The sequence below is a fragment of the Pelodiscus sinensis genome, chromosome 3, assembly GCF_049634645.1.
Source record: "Pelodiscus sinensis isolate JC-2024 chromosome 3, ASM4963464v1, whole genome shotgun sequence".
Classification (NCBI taxonomy): domain Eukaryota; kingdom Metazoa; phylum Chordata; order Testudines; family Trionychidae; genus Pelodiscus; species Pelodiscus sinensis.
Window position 1 is genome coordinate 127349967 of NC_134713.1, and position 25139 is coordinate 127375105.

Here is a 25139-nt window from a genome sequence, read left to right on the forward strand (position 1 = left end):
TTCACTATGACACAGAATTTATCAAGCCTCGGGCATTCTTAACAAGTTGTTGGTTTAAACGCTTGAGTTCCATGTGATAAGGAAGGACTAAACAGTGCTCTATCGCTATTTTCTAACTCTGCTGAACTGGGGTTTTATGTTTTAAATACAGTCTGGCTTACAGTGATAACATAGGCCATTTGACAGATTCTTCAAGAGCTAAATGATCTCCAATTCTTACACAATTAACACATTTGCTTCAGAGTTCTCTCACTGTCAGTACTCAGGAGAACTCTCAGGCATTGGAAAGCCTTTCATCAACTTCCACAAAGCATTGTGTTCATGTACAGACTGCCAATTAGTTTAACAAGAGTGTCAGCCTGCCTTAAATGTATTACTAGGATCTGGTATACGTCTGACACATTGAATCCTTTTATGACAATTACGATACCTTGGAAGCTGAGGTACTGCTAGTGCTTTCAGTGTATGGGTGACCTCAGCTATACACAGCAAAGCACTTCCCATCACATTCTTTTCTTCTTTCTTTCCTGAAGAAATAAGATCAATGGAGGCTTTAAGCACAGGCACCAAAGGTTCTGGATGTTCTGTGCCAAAACATCTGCAAAGTAATTTGAGGCTGAACAAAGCAGTCTGTCTGTTGATGGCTTGCTCCTCCTTCTCTTCATTTATTTTATGCTGTGCAATAGTGATTAGCTCTGGAATTAGTTCTAAGAGCTGCTGAACCTAAGAGAACAAAAGAACACACAAATATGAAATTAAAAATCATACCTGGGTCCAGATCCTGCAAGTTACTGTGGGCTAGCAGACCACATTTTGCTACTCAAAAGGTACTTCACTACTATGAGACTTGGATTTCCACCTGAAAATTCTACACCTCTTATATACCTGACATCTCATTTGTATTTGAACTGAAATATGAAAATAGTTTCAACAGAAACAATGAGTTTAACACTTTTGCCTTACCTGGATCTTCTGCCAACATGTGCGCTGCTGCAATTTATTGTTCAAGAGATCCATTGCTTTACGCCTCACTGAAGGCAGCTGGTTGGTCATTAGCCCCCTTATGACAGGGATAAATGTCTGCGTCGGCAACAAGCCATTGACCTGTATAAACAGCAGCAAAAGAAGTGTTCTTTCCTGAACCGCACCATCCTGACACCCTTCCTCCCACCCAAAAAAAAAAAAAAAAGTAAAGCAGCATGGGCCGTCTGAGAGCAAAAAAGGGATAGAAAAGAAAGGAAAGCATGCACTGATAGTGCTTTGTTTAGGAAAGGAAAAAGAGAAAGTTACAGTTCCTGCTACATCACTGAACTTCTTACATGAACTGCAAGTTTATTTCCTAATTGGGTAGCCATCTATTACTTGCTCTGCCTCATTTGATCCTTGAGGATTCCCACTAAGGATGTTAAATTGCAGTTATCTGGCTAATCGTGTAGTTGATACAATTTGTATCGAGTATATGGTAGGTGATAATGACCGCTCCACAGAGCTGCAGCAGCGGTAGCTCCCAGAACTGGCCTGAGCTGGGACTGAGCAGTCCCCGGCTCGTGCCATTTCCAAGAGCCACCTTTACTGCGGCTCTGCATTTTAAATGTAGTAAGATAAATAAACAATCCATCAGGCTGCAAGTTAGTTGGAAAGGAGTATTAATGAATTATGTAACATTAAACCACCCACAAAAATTCCTCATACTAATATTACAAAAATAAAATGTCATTATTCAGTGCTGTTGTAGCTGTGTTGGACCCAAGATATTTGCGAGACAAGGTGGGCTGGATAGTTTCTTTTATTGGGAGACACTTTTGAGCTTACGAATACCTGAAAGAAGAAAAGAGCTTTGTGTTAACACAAGAAGCCCGTCTCTCAGCAACAGAAGTTGGCCCAACAAAAGATATTGGCTCACTCACTTTCTCTCTCAAAAAAATAAAAATGGAACAGAAATGTTATAATCATGCTAAAGAGGAGGAGGAAAAGCAAAGCTGGCAAGTGGAGTAATGAAAACTCACTTTATCTAGCATATCGTAAGACTTGTTGAGCAGAGCCCTCCAAAACTTTGCTGTCGGTTTGTCTGCATTTTCTTCCACTGAGTGTGCCACAACATTTATGTAGCAAATAACTGCTTCTAATAATCTACATGGAGAAACGTGAGTAACATTTACAAAGCAGTTTTATTCCTGGAGGGCAGGAAATTTCACAGACAATGAGGGTTACAGAAAACTATTTATATTAGATCTAGATATTAAAAAACAAAACCCCTGTTATGAAATAGAGAGCACATATTAAGAGAAGTCCATCTAGCCCTCCAATCATTTATCATCGTTTCCACAGAATAATAATTTTGGAAAAAAACCAAACAAACAAAAACTACCCCACACCTCTGGAAATGTATGAAGGCCTAGAAAAAAGGTAGGGGTGTAGCACTTCACTTGTGCATACATCCCTTCTTTCTTACTATCATCACATGCAAGTTACATCTCCTCCCAAAAACCTAAATTGTAATGTCCTTGAAACAGCTACTACATTCATCTCTTTTAAATTACGTCTGTGACGATCATAATTCTTTCATTTTGACAAAAGGGCTTCCATCGATTAGGGATTTTTCCTGAGTGTGAAGTGTTTTGACTTGATGAATTTCAAATACTATTTCAGATTTTTAGGGTATGTCTACACAGCGAAGTTTTTTTGGAATAACGTCCATTATTCCAAAATAACTATGCGAGCGTCTACACAGCAATTCCGTTATTTTGAAATAATTTTGAAATAGCGGACGGCTTATTCCGACTTCTGTAAACTTTATTCTAGGAAGAATAACGCCTATTCCGAAACAGCTATTTTGAAATAAGGCGTGTTTAGATGCTCCACTTCTGTTATTTCGAAATAGACCCTCAGCAAAGCCATTCCAAGTTATTTCTCCTGGGGCTCTAAATCGAGATAGCAGGTCATTAGAGTAGCCTGCCTTGGACTAATTTTGAGACTTCCCTGCAGTGTAGATGTGCTATTTCAAAATAAGCTATTTCAGAATAGCATATTCCGAAATAACTGTGCAGTGTAGACGTAGCCTTAGAGACCCTGCTATCATGTAAGCTATATGCTCATGTAAACACTGACGTAAATACATGAACTTACCCAAAGCAGACAGAATTAGTTTTTTTTAAAAAGTATTTCACTTGTCAAGAATAAACAACAGTTAAATGGACTGAGAACAACCATCTTTTAACAAACACTGTTTGGTGTTTCACCTCCAGAGACACATTAAAAAGAAATAGTTTTTCAAACGCTCTGAAGAGAGCCCACTTAGCAATACTGTAACAAACACAAGAAATCTGTAGGTTCTTCTCTTTGTTTGTGTACCTCTGCTCCAACTCCTGTAGATCTTCAACTCCATCACATTCGACGATCTGATTAATTAAAAAAATTGTTAAGACTGGATTACAGTAACACATTAGAGCAACTTCCATAAAGGGTATGTGAACATTTCAAATAGAATTTTTTCACAGCTGTAATTTAACCATAAAAACATTAATGACAGGATTAAATCCAAGAAACTCAACTCAAGATTGCTGTAACATTTTTATAGTACATTTATTGCTAATGAATGGCACTGGATTAAGATCTCAGGTAACTGACATCCTCAGGGCAAGCCAAGGAGTGGCACCACCAGCGCAAGCTTACCTCATTCTATTCTATCAATATGCTTCAAACCTGAGCTAGAGGGATCATCTCTAAGAAGAGGAGTTGAGTTTCCATGCCCCTTCAGTCCTTGGCCTCTCTGCTGAGACTGTAAGGGTATGTCTACACTACAGGATAAGGTCAAATTAAGATATACAACTTCAGCTAGGTGAATGGCACAGCTGAAGTCGAAGTACCTCAACTCGATTTTTGGCGCTGTCCACACCAGTGTTTCCTCTAAGATTTTCTACCATGAGCAGAGTGAGTTTTGGCTTGTGCATCAATATTGAGGTCATGTGTGCCGGTTTGGATGTGTGCCACAATTTATTAACACACACATGTTCCTGGCTGCCGGAGCAGAAACTTCCGCTCCCTCGCCATGCAGCATGTCCCATTTCCAGTGCTGGAGTAGACATCCCTCTTGCCACTCCCCGGCCATATGGCATGTCCTGTTCCTGAGTTCTGCAACAGACACTCTGCTCCCTGCCATGCGGCAGGTCCTGTTCCTGGCCCCAGCCACCGGAACAGGCCTGGGCCCCCGCACCACATGGCATCACCTGGCCACTGGAGCAGGTCTCTTCCCACCCTGCCACAGGTCTTGGTGCCCCACCCCATCCGCTCACTCATCACGCTGTCTCAGCAGGCCCCACTCACTGGAGCAACTGCCAGCCAAACGAGTGCTGCTGCACAGCTCTCCAGAGGAGCTGGGCGAAGCAAGAATTTTTTGTGTATGGCCGCGTAGGTGCGTTTCTTGGGGGGAACTATGGTCCGCACTGCAGGAAGTCGAAGGGAGCACACGCTCCCTTCTACTTCCCTTATTCGTCGTGGAAGCAGGACTACCGGCATCGATCAGAGCACCCCTCTCAGTTCGATTTAGTGTGTCTTCACTATACCTGCGAATGCAAACCCTGGAAGATTGACAGCAGCAGCTCTGATCTTCTCTGTAGTGTAGACATACCCTAAGCAACAGTGTCCGTTCTACTCATAGCAATTGCAATGGTGGATTTGTGATTGGCCACTTTATCCACTAGAAACAGACAGACCACTGACTCATTTCACATAAGCTGCCAAAATGCAAAGAAATGGATTGAAAATGCTACAAACAAGGGCAGGATTTGAATCAATGCACTTCTCTGCTGAGCACCCTGTTTCTTTAAACTGAGGGTTTTTTTAAAACTTTTTTTGGTTCTTTAAAGATTTAACAGTATAATTTCTCCCCTCTGACTTATGAGTTTTACCATAGTGCAATTCATCAGATCACAACATTAACTCAGATACCTTATATAGAATAAAAAACCAAATCCAAAAGATACCTTTGAGTTACAGTGCTGGACTCTGGTGAATCCAGATAGTGTGAAATTAATCAGCTATTGAGACTATTTGCCATTAACACCCCTCTGGCCAGGATTTACCCTTTTACCTAATGTTCAATCACACAGACTAGGGCTCGTCTAGACTACATCCCTCTTTTGAAAGAGGAATGTAAATGAAGCACTTTGAAAGTGCAAATGAAACAGGGATTTAAATATCCCGTGCTTCATTTGCATAATCGTGTCCAACGGTCTTTTGAAAAAGGGTGTTTCGAAAGTGAAACTGCAGTCTAGATGTAGTTCTTTCAGGGGGAAAAAATAATTCCCTTTTTCGAAAGATCCCGTACTCCTCATTTTTTCAGGTGTACGGGATCTTTTGAAAAAAAATCTAGACTGAGGTTTCGCTTTAGAAACACCCTTTTTCGAAAGACCTTTGGGACACGATTATGGAAATGAAGCACGGGATATTCAAATTCCCCCTTCATTTGCACTTTTGAATATCCCGTGCTTCATTTCCATAATCGTGTCCCAACGGTCTTTCGAAAAAGGGTGTTTCTAAAGCGAAACCTCAGTCTAGATTTTTTTTTTTTCAAAAGATCCCGTACACCTGAAAAAATGAGGAGTACGGGATCTTTCGAAAAAGGGAATTATTTTTTCCCCCCTGAAAGAACTACATCTAGACTGCAGTTTCACTTTCGAAACACCCTTTTTCAAAAGACCGTTGGACACGATTATGCAAATGAAGCACGGGATATTTAAATCCCTGTTTCATTTGCACTTTCAAAGTGCTTCATTTACATTCCTCTTTCAAAAGAGGGATGTAGTCTAGACACAGCCTAAGTCTCTGAAAGAGAATTGCAAAAATAAATAAAATAAACAAACTTTTACTAACAAACTGTAACTGTAAATGGCAATCAGCCAAATATACTACAGAAAGCTAAAAAGAAAACCATACCACAATTAGGACACTGTAGATGAGAACTTCACCAAAAAATTGCATTACCTTTTTCACAAAATGTTGAGAAGCCAAAAGCTGTGCCATGAAGGAGACAGATAAAAATTTAAAATGTCGCAATTGTTTGTCTGTGTGAGACTCCACATTAAAAAGCTGCACTTCATCTTGTGTTTTCATCTTGTGTGGTGTTGATTTTTTGTGTCCTGGATCATCTGATAAAACAGCCCATCCCCAGAAAGTTTTATTCTCAATCATAATCAGGAGAAAGGCTTTTGATTGCCAATTACTATAACTTAAATAAAATGTTGAAACAGTTAAAGAGGCAAATCCATGCTGAACTGTTTAGTAGTTGAGGTAAACTTGGTAACTGAATTTAGGGTTCAATCCTACAGTTCTCAAAATGGCAAAATCCCCATTGACTTCAACAGGAAGTTGGCTTGTATAAGAATGGAAGGACTGGGCTCAAAAGTTGGATATTTTTCAAGATATTTGCCATCTGAAAGCCTGAAGTTTTCACTTCCCACTGTTAACTTTTTCATCATCATATAGTGATACTGTACAAGCAGCCAAGGGCTCAAGCATAATAGTAGGGGCATGGTTCTGAACTCCATTCAGCTTGGTGTTAGCTCTATTCATTTTACAAAAAACCCAGAATAATCCTTACATTAACTCTGAAGAAGACACTGAAATACAGGAGAGACCAGGTCTCCCTTTCATTAACTTTTAATAGAATCAAGCAATCTTAACATGCATTTCTGTACCATAAATTTTATACATTTTATCTTTTCATTTGTGTCTTGTGAAATAGCTGTATGAGAAATGGGCCACAAACAGAATGGCACCAAGAGGCCTTTGCTGGCGAGGAATGTGGGTGGCAGCTTGGTTCATAAAATTCTAGACTGACCATATTTGGAGATGTTGCTTTCTGGCCTGTCTAGTCTCCCTTTCTTGAAAAGTGTCATGGAAACATCAACAAAGAAGAGAGAACTCCTTACAATATTTAAATAATGGTTAGTTTAAAGCATCATGACATACTGTTCAAGAGGTACTCCAACCAAAATCTGCATTTAAAAAAAGTTCATTATAAATTTGAGTTAAGTTCCTGTAACTTTTTTTCTTTCAAGAACAGCATCATGAAATTAGCCTGCTATATTACACATGCTATGTTGTACACACAAATTCTTATGGTTGGAACCTTTTTATTTTAAGTTGAACTTCTTTGGAGACTCTTACCATATTCTGTGAAGCACAAATACTATTTGGCCCTGAATACTAATTCAAAGTATTTTGAAATGAAATTTTTGGGCACAAAAGTGGTATATGCTTCTTAACTATAGGGCTACTTCTAGACTGGCCCCTTCTTTGGAAGAGGCATGCTAATTTCGAACTTTGGAATAGGGAAATCCACGGGGGATTTAAATATCCCCCGTGGGATTTAAATAAACATGGCCACCGCTTTTTTTCCAGCTTGGGGAAAAGCCGGAAAAAAGCGGCGGCCATGTTTATTTAAATCCCGCAGGGGATATTTAAATTCCCCGCGGATTTCCCTATTCCAAAGTTCGAAATTAGCATGCCTCTTCCGAAGAAGGGACCAGTCTAGACATAGCCTAGCTGTAATTGAATGACCAGGAGAGAGATGCAATTAGCATAATTGCACAGCCCAAAACCTTCAACATCAGAAGTAACAGTAAGATTCATATGCATCTATTGGCTCTGCCCAGCAAATCTGTTTTGACGTTACCTTCTTTGTTCTCTGGCAGTTTTGTTAAGTACTGGATTATTTTCATCAAGCTCTGGAATTGATGTTGAACACTAAACTCACAACAAACCGAAATCCAAAATTCAATGTCTGTCTCCAAAACAGCATCCTGTGCAGGGATTAAAGGGGAAATATTTTTAGTTCTTGAGATAAGAGAAAAAACTTCAATTGTTGAATGTGTGTGAATATACAGTGCTAGGGAACTTTTGGTCACAGTGAGGACTCTTATTAACAGCAGCAAAATGTATTGGTGGACTCATGTCCACTAGGAATGGACAGAGACCAACAGCTCATTTCACATCAGAGTGGATAAAAGTCAATATTTTAAAAAAAATCTGTTTTAAATTTAATTCAGACTTTATGTTTTTAAACAACCCAATACTACATTTCTCATTTAAAAATAGTTTAAAAATAAAATCTTGCCACAAATATGATACAACTGCACTTGCAGTTTCATAAAAATGAATTAAATGGCTTCAGTCTGTCCAGCCTAACTACCAACTCTTGCTCCTTGCCAGTTCTGGGCTTTCTATTTCTGTTTATCAGCAGGCTAAAGGTATATGTGCAAAGACAGACACAGGATGAATAGGATTGTTTTTGTTCTCTGATTATGTAGTGGTAGACCTGGGCCTAGCAAGAAATGGAGGAGTTTGTTAAAACATTGTCTTAACAGAGACAATATACAGTATTGGAAAGGAACAGTGGAACGGGCTGGAAAGAAAAAAGCAAGGAATTATTCAGAACATACACAGCTTCCTATTTTCCCTCACACTTGTGTCACACATAATTACTTAAGACTGCAAGTTCTCAGAGGCAGGGACTGCTTTTTTTGTCATGTCTGTATGGCACCTAGAAGAATGGGTTCTAGTCTATGATTGGGGCACCTTTGTGTTATTACAAAACACATGAAAAACACCCTCCTCATGTTTTGGCAGCATCACTTCTTACACAGATAGTTACTTGTGTAGGATAGGCAATGGCCTCATCTCACAACTGAATGGAATACATGCTAGAAGAGACAAGGTAGGTAAAATAATACCTTTTATAGGGCCAAACCATTGAGCTTACTTTAAATCCAAAGCTTGTGTCTCCCACCTACACAAGATAGTATCTTTTACTAAACCATCTCACCCATCATGTCTCTAATATCTTGGGATCAACAAGGCTACACCACCTGTGCACTGAAAACATGCTGTTATATTCAGTTTCAACATTTTTACAGGAAAACAATTCTCCCCTCTGTGTTCTGACCTTTTCTCCATTGGCTACTGCAGTCACTGTTTTGGTCACATGCTGTTCAAACAGGAGCACCAGAAGAACCCAGAGGAATCGTTCCCCTCCCAACGTATCAATCAGCTGAGCCAGGATGGGCAGGCGTCTGTGCTCAGGCACATGAGGCAACGCATCCACAAACACATGAATGATTTTATTAACTACTTCCTCCATATTCTGGGCAGCTTCTGGAGAGCTACCATCTTCAGCCTATCAACAAGTTAGGAGTTACAACATAATTATCTTAAAAGCAATTGCTTTTGCGCAAAATCTTGCCACTGTAGACACAGCCATGGACAACTAGAGAACAGGGACAATGTCAAGTGAAATCAGATTCAGGAATAAATGCTTTTAGGACTTCCAACTTACAGTGTATGTTTGTTTTGGGTTTACATTTGTTTAGCTCAATGGTCAGAAAAAGAAAAGGCATTAGAAGTGACATTCCCACGACCATCAGATAAGGGCAGTATTACATCTGTGATCTCCAATTAGTCCAACAAAAGCAAGGAAGATCAGATTTGGTATTTTTTGATAAATAAAGTTAGAAAATACTTTTGTTTCATCATTTCAGGCCACATTCAGTTATGCAAACTAGTAACATACGGTGTTTGTAGCGATTTGATTAAAGGCCTTTACGTATGTCAAAGACTTATACACCAAAACATGCTCCATACTAGCTATGTAAGTTAGGGATGCTAAATGGTTAACTGGCCCTTGTCAGTGAACTCTGGGAACAGCCAGCTCTGTCAGGTAGGAGCATCCTGGCCTCAAAGAGGCTGGTGGGCCCCCATGGCGAGCCAGGTAACAAACCCTAAGTTAAATGGTTAACTGGGTAAGTGGTAGTATTTAATAGGTTCATTGTTTTAACATCCTTAACTCAAGTCATCACTTTCACTCCATCTCTTGTAAAATCCATTTTCCACTCCATTAGCTAAGGAGGATGCTTTTTCAGTATACTTTTTACTGGACCGTAGGGGCTGGTCATGTCATGTAGAAATCACAAGGAACATGCTATGAATTATTTAATTAGTGCCTTTAAAACAAAACAAACAAAAAACCCATACACAAAACACCATTTAGAATAGGGATGTTAAATTTCAATTAATCAGCTAATTGAGTAGTCACTGGAATTTCCGTCAACTACTAGATTATTCAGTAAGGAGGGTGCTCGTAATCCTGCTGTGCCTCTGCCTCTGAAAGGTACAAGAGCTGCCAGCAGCCCTTGTACATTTCAAAGGAAGAGGAGCAGCAGTCAAGAACCTGTGCAAGAGACTACATCAGTCCCGAGTTGCATCGTTTCACCCGCTGCGCCTCTTCCTCCCCCATGGAGACAATGCGGGGGGAACCGGCTGTTAAGCCGGCTCCCCCTAGCACTGACTCCTGCTCCCCCTGGTGCCTCTGATACAGAGGCAGCAAGTGGGGAGAAGTGACTGGTCGATAGTAACTCGACTACCCAATAAGCCAAAGCATATTGGGTAGCTGACTAGTCGCGGACATCCTAGTTCAGAGACTCCCTCCTGCTTCTAATGAAAGAAAACAAATCTCACCTGTATAAGAGCTGGAATAACCATCTTCACTGTCTTAGTAATTATTTGGAAACTGTAAGTATCATCCAGACGCATGACATTTGCCCCCATGAATGTAAAAATGGGCATGATGTTGTGGAGAACTTTATCCTGAAAAACAATTCCCCGAAAAACTAAAAGATTAGTGTTTTCAGTTTTAGATACTAAAGCTACTAACTCTTGCAAGGGGTGTATATGTGTCTGTAGTGTTGTTTTTCCTCAATTCCCAGCCATTCCCCCATACACCAAGGATTTTTGACCCTTTCTTTGTCTAGATTTTTCATCCATAAATAATATATAAGTTTACTATAAACTGAAAGAAATTAGAGAAAATGGTTCTTCATTCAATTTTAAACTGACTAGGATAAACTCATACCATGATTGGGAGGAAAACACAAATTCAATTTGAAACTTCAGTTTAATGTAACATAGTGGCATGAAATCTCTTAAGAACTGTCAGAAGTTCTTTTTAGAGTCTTGCTAACGGCACAACCTTGCTAAAGCCTTTGTGACTCTAGTCTGCTGGTATGTCTACACAGCAGGGCTACTGTTGGATTAAACTATGCAACTTGAGTTATGTCAATTGCATAACTTAAGTCAAAATAGCTTAATTCAGCTTTTGGCATGGACTACACAACAGGAAGTCGAAAGAATAACACTCTTACTTCGACTTCCCTTACTCCTCATAAAATGAGGATTACAGGAGTCAGAGTAAGAAGTCCTCCAGCTCGCCATTATTTCAAAATAATGGCTTGCAGTGTAGATACACTCTTTGTTATTTCAGAATAACCTCAGTTACTCCAAAATAATGCTTCTGTGTAGATATACCTTTTTAAGATAAGAGGCTGTGAACAGGTTTCCAATCCAGACTTAATAAGCAGAATAAAGATGACATGCTTAGAAGGATATTTAATATTCCAGGTAAACAATAAATACTTTATATAAAACACGAAAACCAGTCACTGGCCCAGTATTAAAGAAGGATGAAAAATTGTTCACACGTTGTATATAGGGTTCCCATAAAAAAATTAAAAACTAGCCATCAAAACATTTCAGTTAATCGTGAGGAGAAGCGCTTGATTTTTCCACTTCTCATCAGGTAGGCTGAGTAACAGGGGAAATATGTCTTTGTATATGTACTGATAGGCTTCAACGCTACTTGTGTAACTTATAGAAAAGAACTATTTCAGAAGCAGTTTCAAACACTTAAAACATTGCTCTCCTATGCTGCATGGTGTGGAGGAGAGAAAGAACAAAAGGAAGTGCAAAAGGCCCTGAACACAAGAGAAGGATGGGTGAGACATTTAACCTAAAGGGAATAATGTCATGTTTAACCATATTGCCTTTTCGTAATAAGTGTTCCTTTCCCCATGAGCTTTTCAGTGGGAGGAATAAGATGACCCTTGATAATTAATGATTAAGAACAACATGACAAAGTATCTTTCTGTTTCTAAATAAATAAATGGGCGTGGGTATCTACCCAAAAGAATTTAAGGGACATGTAATTTTGTTGTAATTCTTTCAGGAAGTAGTTTTCTCTCCTGAATTCTCTCTATCTTCTGCTCTCTTAAAAATCAGAGACCCAAGAGTTGGTAATACACCTTGCACATTACTTACAGGGAACATGCTAGCAGCAGTACCAAGCAGTAGCAGTCCATGGTGATGTGTCTGAGGCATTTCTGATACCCTGACACACTGAACTACCAGCTCCACATTGAATTTCTCTTTGTCAAGGACATCTGCAGAAGAAAAAAAAACCCTTGCTTAGTAATTGTTTTTTTAAAATATTTCCAGTGTTAAGCATGAACTGATATATTATTGCAATCCTAAGGACAGGTAACATACAAAAACTAAGGGAAGTTTTTGTGTTCGGAACTGGAATCTGTAAATTTTCACCTGATTGGATCCGGCTGCCATCTGGGGACAGTTTCTGACAGATGTTTAGCAAGCAGCTAAGGATTAACTGCTTTGTATATTCCGTATTTTCCTGTTCTGTTGTTGTTGATGTTTCCAGGCATCTAAAGGTTCAGGAGATAGTCAAGAGCAGGAAGGAGGATGAAAAATAAAATTCAGATAAATTAGTGGACAAGTCACACGTTTAAAAAAAAAACCAACCTAGAGATAATGTCTTCATGTTACAAGAAGGAGAATTCCAAAATCTACTACTCTTTCATAGCATGCAGAGAATTTTCCTATTTAATCCAGTATTCTTTTTACAAAAACTATCAGAAGTTTCAAACTAAGAATTTCATTATAGGCCTCTAAGAAAACAATCACTGTTGCTCATATGACACTTCAGTGCACACTTAACGTCACTGAATCACCCACTTCCCTTTGAAGTACTCATCTTCCTTTGACTTTAAAAAGTCAATTTAAAGGTTTGAAAACTAAACACCAAATCTGTTAAAAGGGGTTTAGTTTTCATAGACTGGGTCCCATGGAGACAGACAGATAATTCAGCAATGCTCTTCCTAAGATACCATACATTTGAGTAACATCTGGCTTTGAGTGCTTTTTGGGGGTTGGGAAGGTACTTGTAAAAAAAAAAAAAAAAATCAGTAAACAGCTAGAAATGGGGCAAAAGAGCAACAGCACTAATTTCACGAGGCTGCTTTAAAAAGGGCCACATTACTACGTTGTGTAAATCATCTTTTATCAAGCCTGAACTAGGAACCTCAAGGTCAGTGGTGTCACTACCATCAGAGGTCTACATGGCCATGCAGAAAATCAAATTTTAGGGGTACAGTCGAATTAAGCTATGCAACTTCAGCTAAGTTAAATGCATACCTGAAGTCGCAATAGCTTCATTTGGCTTTTGGCACTGACTACACAGCAGGAAGTGGAAGGAAGAACACTCTTCCTTCAACTTCCCTTACTCCTCATGAAATGAGGGTTACCAGGATGCAGAGTAAGAAGTCCTCCAGCTTGACATTATTTCAAAATAAAGGCTTGTAATGTAGATGTGCACTATGTGATTTCAGAATAACATCAGTTATTCTGAAATAATGCTGCTGTGTAGCTATAGCCTTAATGGTTTACATCAGGGCTACTCAACTTTGGAAGCCCTGGAGGACACAATGATACTCACAGCACATGCCACTTAAGCGTGGTTGCATGTACATGCAAATATATATATGCAAATAGTTTTTCACACTCAATAAGCATCAATACAAAGATTAAGGCAAGGCTATATAACACAGCCACCATTTAAGTCAGTTCTGCTAATATTAATAAAATGCAATATTTACCCAATTTCCACCCATGACACTACTGTTAATGAAAAATGGCAGTTCAGGAATTTAACTACTAAAATGCATATCAACAGAAGACCATTGTATTGACTCGCCACTGTGGAGTGTGTTCCCAGTGGAGGGCATGTTCAAAGGATCCCACCCGCAGGCCACGTGATGAGCCCTGTGTAAACCCAAACCAAACCACACCACGGGCCGCATGTTGAGTAGCTCTGGTTTATATCCTCTGCTAGTGAGGAAAGGATAGATAATGACTGATGTTTCGTACTAATTTTTAATGAGGCTCCATTACCTGGCCAGCAGATTAAAAAGTGTAGGTACTAGCAGCTGAGGATGCTTGAGCTTTTTCTTGTGCTGTAACAATTCCAGGATGAGTGTAACTCTCTGCCAGTTCACACTGCTTATTTCTTGCACTGAGTCTGGCACTTGGGATTTCCTAAAGATTAGAACTTAGGAAAATCAAGATGGATTCATTCAAAGAAAAAGAAATGAGCACAGCTCGCTGTTAGAAAACAACACGACTTGGGTTGAAACTGGAGGGACAAACAACACCTTTGCAAACAATCAATCAATCAATCTCAGGAAGTATCAAAATAAAAACAAATCCAATTGTAAAAGTACTGTGTGTCTACTGTACAGATACATACTCCCAACACAATTCTATAACCTGAGATAGGCCCCCGTGATTGAAATTTTTTCCTGTTATTGATCAGTTGTCTCGATGCTGACCCACTGGGCCTCCAGCCAATGAAGAATAATTTCATTTTAACTACTACTGACTAGGCACGGACTCAACTCGATATATTTGACCAAGAAGGGGAAGGGCATCTTCACTCACTGACTTCCTAATCTAATAAGGAAGGTTTTAAACCAGACTCAAAGTAGAAGGCCAAAAAACCAACCAATCAACCAAACAGAAAAAGATGAAGTATAAAAGAAGGTAACTTTAACTGAGGTTTAGATGTTTGGAGGAAGGAAACTAACAATTTCAGCAAGGTCACAGAAGTGACAAGAGGAAAATCAGTGAGAAAATATGCTCAATATTTTAGATAGCTATTCACAAATGAAAGGAGTATAGGGAATAAATGGGAAGAACTAGAAGCATTTGTGCACAAACTAAATTATAACTTGAATAGCATCCCTGAGATGTGCTGGGATAAGTCTCATGACTGGAATACTGGTATAGTGGGGCACAGCCTGTTCAGGAAGAACAGGCTTAGTAAAAAGGGAAGGAGGTGGAAGACAAACCAGTTGGAAGTCCGTGGAAAAATATTTAAAAAAACCCTGAGGGTGACATTTTGATAGGGGCCTACTACAGATCACAAATCTGGAGCAGGTGGTGGGAGAAAGGAGTCATTTCTAAACAGAAGATTTGGAAGTTGTGTGTGTGGGGGAGGGTGTCTTTACTTGGACATCTCTTGGAAAAAGTAATATGACAACATACATAATTTCCATTAAGTTCTTGGAATGTACTGACAACTTTTTGTTCCAGAAAGTAACAGCAGCAGCCAGGGGGATATTCATTTAGACTTGATTCTGATGAACAGGGAGGAACTGGTACCAAATCTGAAGATGACAGACAATTTGAGTGAAAGCGATCATGAAACCAATTTCATGATTCCAAAGAAAGGAAGGAAAGAGAGCAGTAGAATAAAACTCTTAAGTCATTGGGATTTCTCCCCTTTCTTTACAGACACAGTCAGAGAAGTTCTCATACTTTCTATGTATTTTATGACATTTTCCTCAACAAGTGTTTTTTTCTAATATTATATAGACAAAGACTGTAGCTTTTACATCTCTATGCCTCTTTTACCTCTGCTGCTGTATTTTCTGTCTTCTAGTTTGCTGAACAGTAGCTGGAGCTTTGGCTCTCTCAGGAGGTTCTAGCTCTATACTAATCTGCTCAGCATCAACTGAAATCTAGAGTAGAATAAAAGAAAACACTAAGTACATATGAGCAACAAATATCTATCCACCTACCCAAGTATTTATCTGGCCTCAGTTATCATAATAGCTACGAATGCCTGTCTTACACACGTTTCTCATGTCAATTAAAACATAAGAACAGTTTTTATGTATTACAACAAACAAACTGATATTAAAGCAACAGATACTCAATTTATTTGGAGGACCATTTTTTGTTTTTCAATAAGTTACTTTTTGAAGATAAACATGAAGCACAGTGGAATGTTTCTCCTTCCTCTAAAGTTCATTACTACAACATAACAAATACATACAAACATGATACTTATTTTTGTAGGAAAAATATTTTAATTCATCTTTAATGCTTGCATGTTCAATTACATTATAATATGGTTTATCCAGCATGTGATGATTATCATTCTAAGAAATCTGCAAGCAATAAAAATTAAATTATTGACTGTAGTTTAACCTCAAGTCATCTTAACAATCCTTACTAGATTACAAAGTCCTAGCAGACTGCAACTTACCCCTTTAAAAACACTGCTAATCGTCTGGGCGCAAAGTGGATTTTTGCAATTTAATAGTAAATCAAACAGAATGGTCAATAGCTTCTGTTGCACCTTCCCATCTGGCAATGCAGCAAAGAATGGTTTAGTAATCTGCAAATTTAAAAAATAAATGCATTTTTAACGAAGCCCTAAAGAGGTACACTTTTTAATGGCAAAAGTGAAACATGAGAAAAATCTAAATTATCTATATGTATATGTAAGATTTCTGCACACAATGTGACATTTCTGCCCCTTTTGTGACTATAGCACAATATTTGAAAGACAAAGTGTTGATTTATATTCCAAGCAAAGATATTTCTCACTCATCTTAATTACATATTTTCTGTTTCTCAAAAAACAAAAATCGGATGGAAAGTCATTGCAGTAGCTTGGTGAGAAGTAAAGAAAATGGAGCAGCAACCACAGCCAGGAGCAACCCTGGATACTTCTCATTAAATAAACAAACAAAACAAAACAAACAACAAAACACACATACCCACAAAAAAGGAAACACGTTTTTACCTTTCAACATGTTAAAAACTAAAAGGCATCTGCTGTTTGGATAACTCTTCAAAAGAGCTAAACGGATCTGGGAAAAGTGGCACAAAGTTTCCTTCAGAATTTAGGGCCTTCTAATTTTGAAAGAGTCCTTTTAAATTCACTCATCAACATTCAGATCTTCTATTTGAAACAACATACATAAATCAATAACATGGAAAATTTTGTTCAGAAATACCTACCTGTCCAAGTGCTGTGATCTGGAAAGTAGGAATTCCTTTGTAAAGCTCCTTTGCGATATGCAGACTTTTGATGAACAAATCCAGACTTCGCTGATCCTTGCACAAGAGGGCAGCTGAATGTTCCGTGTATTTTCCAAGGATGAGATGCAGAAGAACAACTTCATCTTTCAGCATGTTCTCAGGTTCCTTTAGGACTTTCTCCAGCAATCTATCTATTGCAGGCAACAGGTAACACAGTATCTTCTACAAGTGAAGATTATTTACAAAAGGTTTTTTGTTTTTTTTAACAGCTGTTTTAACCAACTTTCAGAACAACAGTTTAATTTTTAATACAATATCAATCACCAACATCACAGTGTGCATTACTTTGTATTATACCTATATAATCAGGGCACGTCCTTATCTCCTGGATGCACCTTCTAACTTGAATGTGGCATTGCAGGGGACCTTGCCTATTAATACCCCTCCAGTAACAAGGAGCAAAGGAAAAGAGAGAAAGGCAGCTGGGGCACAGACAAGTTCAGGGGTTACATAATGTTGTAATAAGCCATAAATCCAGTCCCTGATTTTTAGTGTCTAGCAAAGTTATGAATGAATAATGCTAGACACAAAAAATCTTAGACTGAATAGAAAGACTGGAACTATGTAGTGCTGTTATAGCTGTGTTGGTGCCATGGTATTAGAGACACAAGGTGGGTGAGGTAGTATCTTTTAAGTGGTCCAACTTCTGCTGGTACAACAGAGAGAGAGGCTTTGAACGTACGTAGTGCTCTTTTTCTTCCAGACCTGAAGAAAAGATCTGAGAGAGCTTGAAATAAAATACAGCCGGTCTCCGAGTTGCGAACCGTTGACTTATGACCATTCGCAGTTACGACCAAAGCTGTCATAAATGGCGGACCCCGAGTTACAAACGCGATCTGCGCTTACGAACAGCGTGGTCACGTGTAACTCAATGGGGTCCATTGCTTGGTCCATAACTGGTTTGTAAGTCGAGAAAAGGCTGTATTTTCATCTCACCAACCTAATCTCTCTAATGTCCACCTAGAAGGACAAGGATCCAACACCACTGCATAAATCTGTGCTTGGTTTTTCAGAATATTTATGATTTATTACAGCTCCTAACAAACCAAAATTTCTTGCAACCATAGCAATCATCCAGATGCCATTTACAATCCTCTGAATATATCATCATCATATCCATCAACATACAATGAACTAATGCATGCATCAGCAGTACGGAGAAGTGAATTCTGAACAGACTGCTTAAAAAGGAGTAAAATAAACAAAAATAAATCTCATTCTAAAATACTGAATAAATGCACAGGCCATTTGTTATTACATGACAAACTGAATTTCCTAGTGAAATCTTTATAGAAAAATGTTCTTGAGACTTGATTCCAGAGTTTAAATTTGTCCAAGGACTTGAATGCAGTGTCCTACAATAGAAAAAGTTCATGGCTGGAGCATGGAAATGTTTGTGATAATTTTTTAATTATATTTTTCAGACATGTAATCTTTGCATAGCATAGTGCTTCACCCAAATATCTAGGAGTATCTCAAAGTTATTGGTGATGAAATGTAGAAAACTCAAAAGATGCAGTTTTAAGATACTTCCATCGTTTAAATGAGAAAACACAAATATACCTTACATTCTATCCATAAAACAAATTTAGAGAAACCAGAAAGCCAACACATACCTCACCATTAACCTGCTGAAGAATCTTCATCAAGCTTCTTGAAACATATGAAGGACAACCAGGGGCTCTTATACTGTCAAGTATGTGTTCCAAAGCTTCCGACAACCTTTTTTGTTGGGATTTCTGTTGACTTTGTGCTTGCAGCTCCTCAAATAAGCTTCCCAAATTCTAGTGTATTTTAAAAAAAAAAGTAAGTACCTGCCACAGAAGTCCCTTAAAAAAAATGAAATATTTTCAAGTGAATGCAATGTGAAGTAATTTTTTTCCTTTCTTAATTATTCTCCTTCAGTCAGAAATAAACACTCTTAGATGACAAATGCATAAACACTCCACATACAAATAATTTGTGTACTCTACAAACTGAAGTTTTTATTACTTTTATTAATCTATTGCTCTATACAAAAATCTAGCAAGTTCAAATGACATTAGCAACACAGTCCATTTGCTGCTTGAAAGAATAATGCATAATCAACATGTTTTTTAAATTGTTGGGACTGTCTTTCTTTGCAATCCTTTACATCTTTTGGACTGTGGGAAGAGGCTTCAATGTCTACTTTTATCTTTACCAGCTTCTCTCTGGGGGAAAACAGATAAGTTCTTATTCCTTATTCTTCCAACCAAGAGTAACTTCTAGAGAAGGTAACAGTCTTTGGAGTGCCTTTTCTCTCCAATGGCCCAGCAGAAATTGCCTGGGATTTTGTGGGAAAATGATGCAGAGCTGTAACAACCCTATTTTTTCAATAATGCTAGTTTTCTGAGCAATGGCCTCATCCTGTCTTCCACATCTAGTGTTATTAGTAATTATTGTCCATGAAAGTGTAGCTATTTATTCAAAGAGAATCTCTTGAAAGGATCTTAAATTATTATGGTTTTTAAATACAAATTATCTGCAAATTACATAATTCTATAATAGCCACGCAGACTGATTTCCAAGTTGTATTTAATTTTTCTCAATATGAACAGTGGCTTAAACAAAATGCATTCAATCATCAAGTATTAAGTGAGCTCTAGGGATGTTAGCTATCGGTTAATTGAATAGTCAACTAACCACATGATTTCTTAGTGGTTAGTTGACTATTCTGTAGTCTTCAGGGGTGGGGCCAGCAGCCAATGTGCTCTGGCCCCACACTCCTGGGGAGCCCCCTGCTACCCTGCGTTGCTGCCTTTGTATTCGAAGCAGCAGTGCAGGGTGTCAGATGGGAGCTGGTCCGCAAGGAGAGCCAGTTTAAAAATCAGCTCCCCTAGCACACCATCTGCCTGCTTCCCCACGCTGCTGCCTCTGTATCAGAGGCAGCAGCCCCTGTCTGTGGGAGTCCTAGCTCCCCACTTACAGAGACTGCTGGGGGTGCGTGTGGGGGGGGGGAAGAGTGGGACAGCCACAAAGCAGCCCCTGTTCACGGGGAGAAGGGTCCCCCTCCCCCCCATGGATAGGGGCTGCTGCTGCAAAGCGGCCTCTTCCCGCAGTGGGCCCAGGCTCATCACAGACAGAGGCTGCTCCACAGGATGAAGAGCAGCCTGTGTCCATGGCGACGAGCCAGGGCCCGCCACTGGCAGGGCTGCTTTGCAGCAGTCTCCCCGCCCTCGCCCTCACTCCAGGCCTGCTGCCTCTGATGGATACAAAATTTGTATTTACATCTGCATTAGGATGTAAAATTTCGATTATTTGGCTAATCAGTCAGTGCAATTTCAATTATTCGTAAGGACTGTTGCTACACTTCAAAGGCGAAAGCACTGTGGGGAGCATGGGGCCAGTAGGGGACTCAAGCAGTCACCTGCTGGCTCCGTGCTCCCCGCAGCGTTTCAAAGTGGCAGCACCGCATGAGCCCGAGATCAACTAGGGTCAGCATTTGCTTATCAGATAGTTGACTAGTCGTTCACATCCCTAATCTGTATCCACAAAAAATGAGCTGCGGCTACCCATGTTCACAGCTGTGGAGTTGTACGGATCTACAAATACAGAATTTGGAATTCCAAGTAGGACCCTGAAAATTTACTTTGCCAATATGCTCCTCAACAAAAATGTTACCTGGGTCACATAGATGGGGTCATTTATGATCTCCTCTGCTTTTTGTACCAGATTATGAAGAATGGGATGAAATGGAGACTCCTTTATCCCACTCAGGGAATGAAGACAGTTAAGAGCAGCCCTTCGCACTTCACTCACAGGATTCCCCAAATTAATCAGCAAAGATATTACCACTAAAAATTAAAATAGAAAAAGTATGTTTAAAAAGGAGCAGTTGATAATAATGTAAAAATTCTATCTATAGCAGCATCAACAGATTCCTTTGCATTTGAAGGGTCTGCTTTTCCTTTTAGATCTTGAGGGATCTAACTATATTTAATATGAACCACATGTAATCCATCAATTTAATCACCAACGTGCTTATACTTTGTATTTTTTTTAAATGAAAAACTTCAGTAGTAAAAAACGTAAGCCTATACAACAGCCTTTTATTTTTTTAAATTTGTATTCCGTTCTACATAAAAAACATGGTGTGATTTCTCAGAGTCAAATTTCAAAAGCCCTTGGCTGTTGCACAATTGCATGCACATTCTATGCCAAAATAACATCTGGCTCTGTTATGGTTATGATTTGATAGAGACAAAACATCAGGAAATTCAAATGTACAGTTTTAACAAGAAATGTAGCATTCATAATGCAGAAAGAAAGAAACATTCATTTTCTTGTCATATGTTAGCACTTGTTCTAGAGCATAAATATTTTTAACAACACACGATTAGGCATATGGAAAGTTTATGGTTTTCCAGTACCTGGGGAGGAGGTCGACACCAGTTGTTTCTTCTTTTGGGCAGCCTGTGACATCAGCATTGCACACCCTATATACAAAGCTCGAGTCTGCAGCATTGCATTTACTGTGTAGTTTAGCTGATTTGAGAGATTATAGTTATAGGTCCATAAGACTGAAAAGAACTTGAACAGATCCTCTGAGTCTTCTAAATGTACCTTTAAAATAAGTGTTATATACATTTGTTACACTTCTCCTTCACATTATTTTATGCAACGTACCTTTTCTCTCGCTATTATAACTTAGTATGAAAAGGTATTTACAAAAACACCCACTTCATTTTGATTGATACTAAAAGTGCTGGGCATGATATAAAGTGAACATTAGAAATTGTATTTCTTGTTTAAGGATTCCATTCTTTTTCTGCCATCAATTAACCCCTGTCTGAGTGAAGCATCCTTTATGCCATCCTGAGAGCTTTCTATTGTTTTATTCAGCTGAAGACTTCTAGAGTTGAGACTTGTTTTTTTATGCTTTCAGAAACTATGGAATTCAATGTCATTTGATGCAAGGATTTCTCAAGTTCTTGTGCTTTTAATATAAACTGAAACAGTCTCTTTTAAATGACACAAATCAATGATCTGTTCTAACATACAATTATTATTTAATACAGGTTGAATCTCTCTAGTCTGAAAACATGCATTATCCAGAATGATTTTAGCTAGCTGGATGTCCACTTTTCATGGATGTGGCCATGTTTCCCACAGTCTCAAAGTTTGTTTACAGCCACCAGTCCTCACTCAGTGTTCAGTACTGTTATTTAGCTCTAATTTACCGCTACATGTCCTCTCTAACAGCCCAGTAAGCAGTCGAAGAGTTGGTAATGTTGCTAGACAATGGTCCCTGGGTCCGGAAAATTCTGTTTCAGAATCAGTCAGGTCCCAGGGGTCCCAGACTAGAGAGGTTCAACCTGCACTTGTACTGTGGTGCCCAAAGCTCCGAATCAGCTTTTAGGCAACACTGAGCTAAGTGCTGTACAAACACAGCCCTTACATCAAACAGCTTATTTGAGAGTAAAGTACTGCAAGACAATATGGCACCATCGTCTATGGCCGTGGTCCCCAACACGGTGCCAGCAGGCGCCATGGCGCCCGCGGGGGCATTTCCATGCGCCCGCCAGGTGCTCGGGGCTGGCCTGGCACCGGGCGCGCGGCGCTGGGTGGGGGGGAGCGCCGGCCCCGGGCGCTGGGCGGGGGGAGCGCAGGCCCAAGGGGGGGGGCGCTGGGCGGGGGGAGCGCCGGCCCCGGGCATACAGCTATGGGGGGGGGCGCCCCTGGGGCGCAAGTGTCCCCGCCCCCTGGCACCCGGCCGGCGAACGGCCACGCCCCCTGGCGCCCGACAACCTGGAAAGGTTGGGGACCACTGGTCTATGGTGCCACCATATAGTTTACCTATTACATAACAGAGATCACTACAAAAAGGTGTATGTAGAAGTACGGGGAAAGGGGAGGGCGGAAGGGTGGGGGACAGCTAAGGAAGCGGAGTCCCAGTGGAAAAGAGGAGCTGGACATGGGATGTCCTGGTAGGGAAGTAGACAGAAGATAGGGACAGTGAGGAAATGGGGGAGCCTGGGAAATTTGGTAGTGACCTCTACCTGCATCTACTAACACTGTCTGGCTTTTGCTCCACTTTTTGGGCAGTCTCAACCTGGCCTTTTCTTCCCAATCCTAGCACAACATCCTGGGCTCCCTCTACGCTGACTGGCCACTGAGCACACAGTCTGAGCTTGGTTGCTTACAGGAAACTCTGCAGCCAGGGAAGGATAGTGGCTCCCTGCACCGGCACTGGCACCCCACTCACACCATGCAGCCTGAGGCTGAGCCCGGGGCTGAGAGAGGTCTAGGCATCTATGGTCCCAGCTTTGGCCCACTCCACGCTCTTGCCCATGAGGAGAGGGAGCACCCCTAACCAAGGCCATACGTTGCACAGGAATACAGTACTTACAAACAAAACTGGATGGGAAGAGGCGCCCTACTCAGTAGCAGCTCATTTTCTCTCCTCTTCTGCAAATGTTACATGCATTCTTAGCATGTTGTATGGAAAACCAAAAAGTTAATATAACCCATTAAATCTAGTTAGCTAGAGTGGACATAGTTAAGCATGTCTACTTTTCTCTTATTATCTAGAGCAGGTCCGCTTTGCAGTATTAAACATTTCCTCATTCCGGCAATCATAGTTGCTATAAAAACACTCTGAATTGTACTATTCAATATTTAGTCTGAAGAGTATATTCAGGAAGAGTAAAGGACTTCGAGCAACCCACCACCTTTTATAGAAATGCATTGCTTCCTCAGTGCTCCAACAGGCTTCCTTTCTCTCTCAAGTACTCCATGAAGCAAATCAATATGTAAGCAAGAGATCCCATGGAACAGTTCTCAGGTTTTTTTTTTTTTTTAAAGATTACACAGGGATTCAAAATATGTTATTGAAGAAATAATTCACAATATTCATTAAGCACAAACTTGCAAACAAACAATACCTTGAATAAAAGGCTGAGCAGCGCTCTGAACTGAAGAGCATCAGCTCCCTCACTGGCTCTACAGACAGTGATGTCAAACAGCCCCAACAGCAGGTGTAAATAGTCTCTGCTCTTGTCATTCATACTTTCAGGATTCCACCAGGTTTCATCTATAGGCACATGAAGGGTGGAAAAAAAAACCAAAAACTATGTAAGTACATTCAAGGTATGTCCACACAAGGACCCAAAGCATGGCCATGGCCAGCACAGGTCTGCTGACTCAGGCTTACAGAGCTTGGGCTGTGGGACATAAAAAATCGCAATGTTCACATTTGGGCTTAGGATGCAGCCTGAGGTCTTGAAGCCAACTCCTTTGCAGGGTCGCAAAGTCCAATCTCCAGCTGAAAGCTCAAATGTATGTACTATGTTGCTCTGCAACTGAAGCCCAAGCCCCCAACTTAGCCATAATGCTGACAATCCCCTCAACAGCTTTACAGCTGAAGAAATGGGGCTGTTTTCAAGTCTAGAGAAAGGAAATGTTTATACATCTATGTAAAAATAAAACAAAGTTTATGTTTCTAAGAAAAAATTTTATCTGGGAAAAAATGAATGTTTTTCTTCCTTACTTCACATGGTCTCTGAAGGTTTGCCATCTGAGTTCTGAAGCTTACCTTTCAGACACAATACAGGAGGCTTCAGACCACTAACAAAGCCTTTCAACAGAAGCACAAGCATGGCTGAATCTTCTGCATCAACAGCCTGGCCACTGTTGAGCTTTTCTATGTATTTAGTCAACAGCTCAACTGACACCAAGCCCCCAGGCACTGACTCGGTAAGCCATTTTGCAGGAATCATCTGAAAATGAAAGCAAACGTAAATGGACACCCATACAACTCCATAGGTTATTATGAAATGACCTGTGTGTATCTATCCTTTTTTCATGCTCATACTTACTGTAGCACTTATGTACAGCATTTGATATTTTCAGAGCATTACAGAAATTAACTACTTAGAGCACAGAAAACAAACCAACAGGTTTTTGCATTTGGAGTCACAATTCTGTTTGATACAACCAAATCAACCAGAAGTTACATTAAAATAGCATCAAGTGCCACCATTAGAATTCTGATAACAGTCTCTTCTGTGATTCAATACTATTTCCAAGAACACACAAATAAACAT

At 39.8% G+C, this 25139-nt stretch overlaps 1 protein-coding gene across 1 annotated transcript in view; it reads right to left on the reverse strand.

The window, feature by feature from the left end:
- HEATR1 (HEAT repeat containing 1) overlaps positions 1–25139 on the reverse strand; it is a 55089-nt gene that overhangs the window by 8855 nt on the left and 21095 nt on the right. Inside the window, exons 18-36 of the mRNA XM_075924808.1 lie at positions 24629–24812; positions 23979–24127; positions 21465–21657; positions 20716–20888; positions 18690–18857; positions 16993–17235; positions 16232–16363; positions 15595–15701; positions 14074–14217; positions 12427–12548; positions 12148–12269; positions 10513–10641; positions 8945–9175; positions 7676–7802; positions 5983–6146; positions 3352–3398; positions 2007–2130; positions 964–1104; positions 431–723 (exon numbers count right to left, since the gene is read on the reverse strand). Coding sequence (XP_075780923.1) covers positions 431–723; positions 964–1104; positions 2007–2130; positions 3352–3398; positions 5983–6146; positions 7676–7802; positions 8945–9175; positions 10513–10641; positions 12148–12269; positions 12427–12548; positions 14074–14217; positions 15595–15701; positions 16232–16363; positions 16993–17235; positions 18690–18857; positions 20716–20888; positions 21465–21657; positions 23979–24127; positions 24629–24812 — 2993 coding nt within the window. The remainder of the gene's footprint in view (positions 1–430; positions 724–963; positions 1105–2006; positions 2131–3351; positions 3399–5982; positions 6147–7675; positions 7803–8944; positions 9176–10512; positions 10642–12147; positions 12270–12426; positions 12549–14073; positions 14218–15594; positions 15702–16231; positions 16364–16992; positions 17236–18689; positions 18858–20715; positions 20889–21464; positions 21658–23978; positions 24128–24628; positions 24813–25139) is intronic.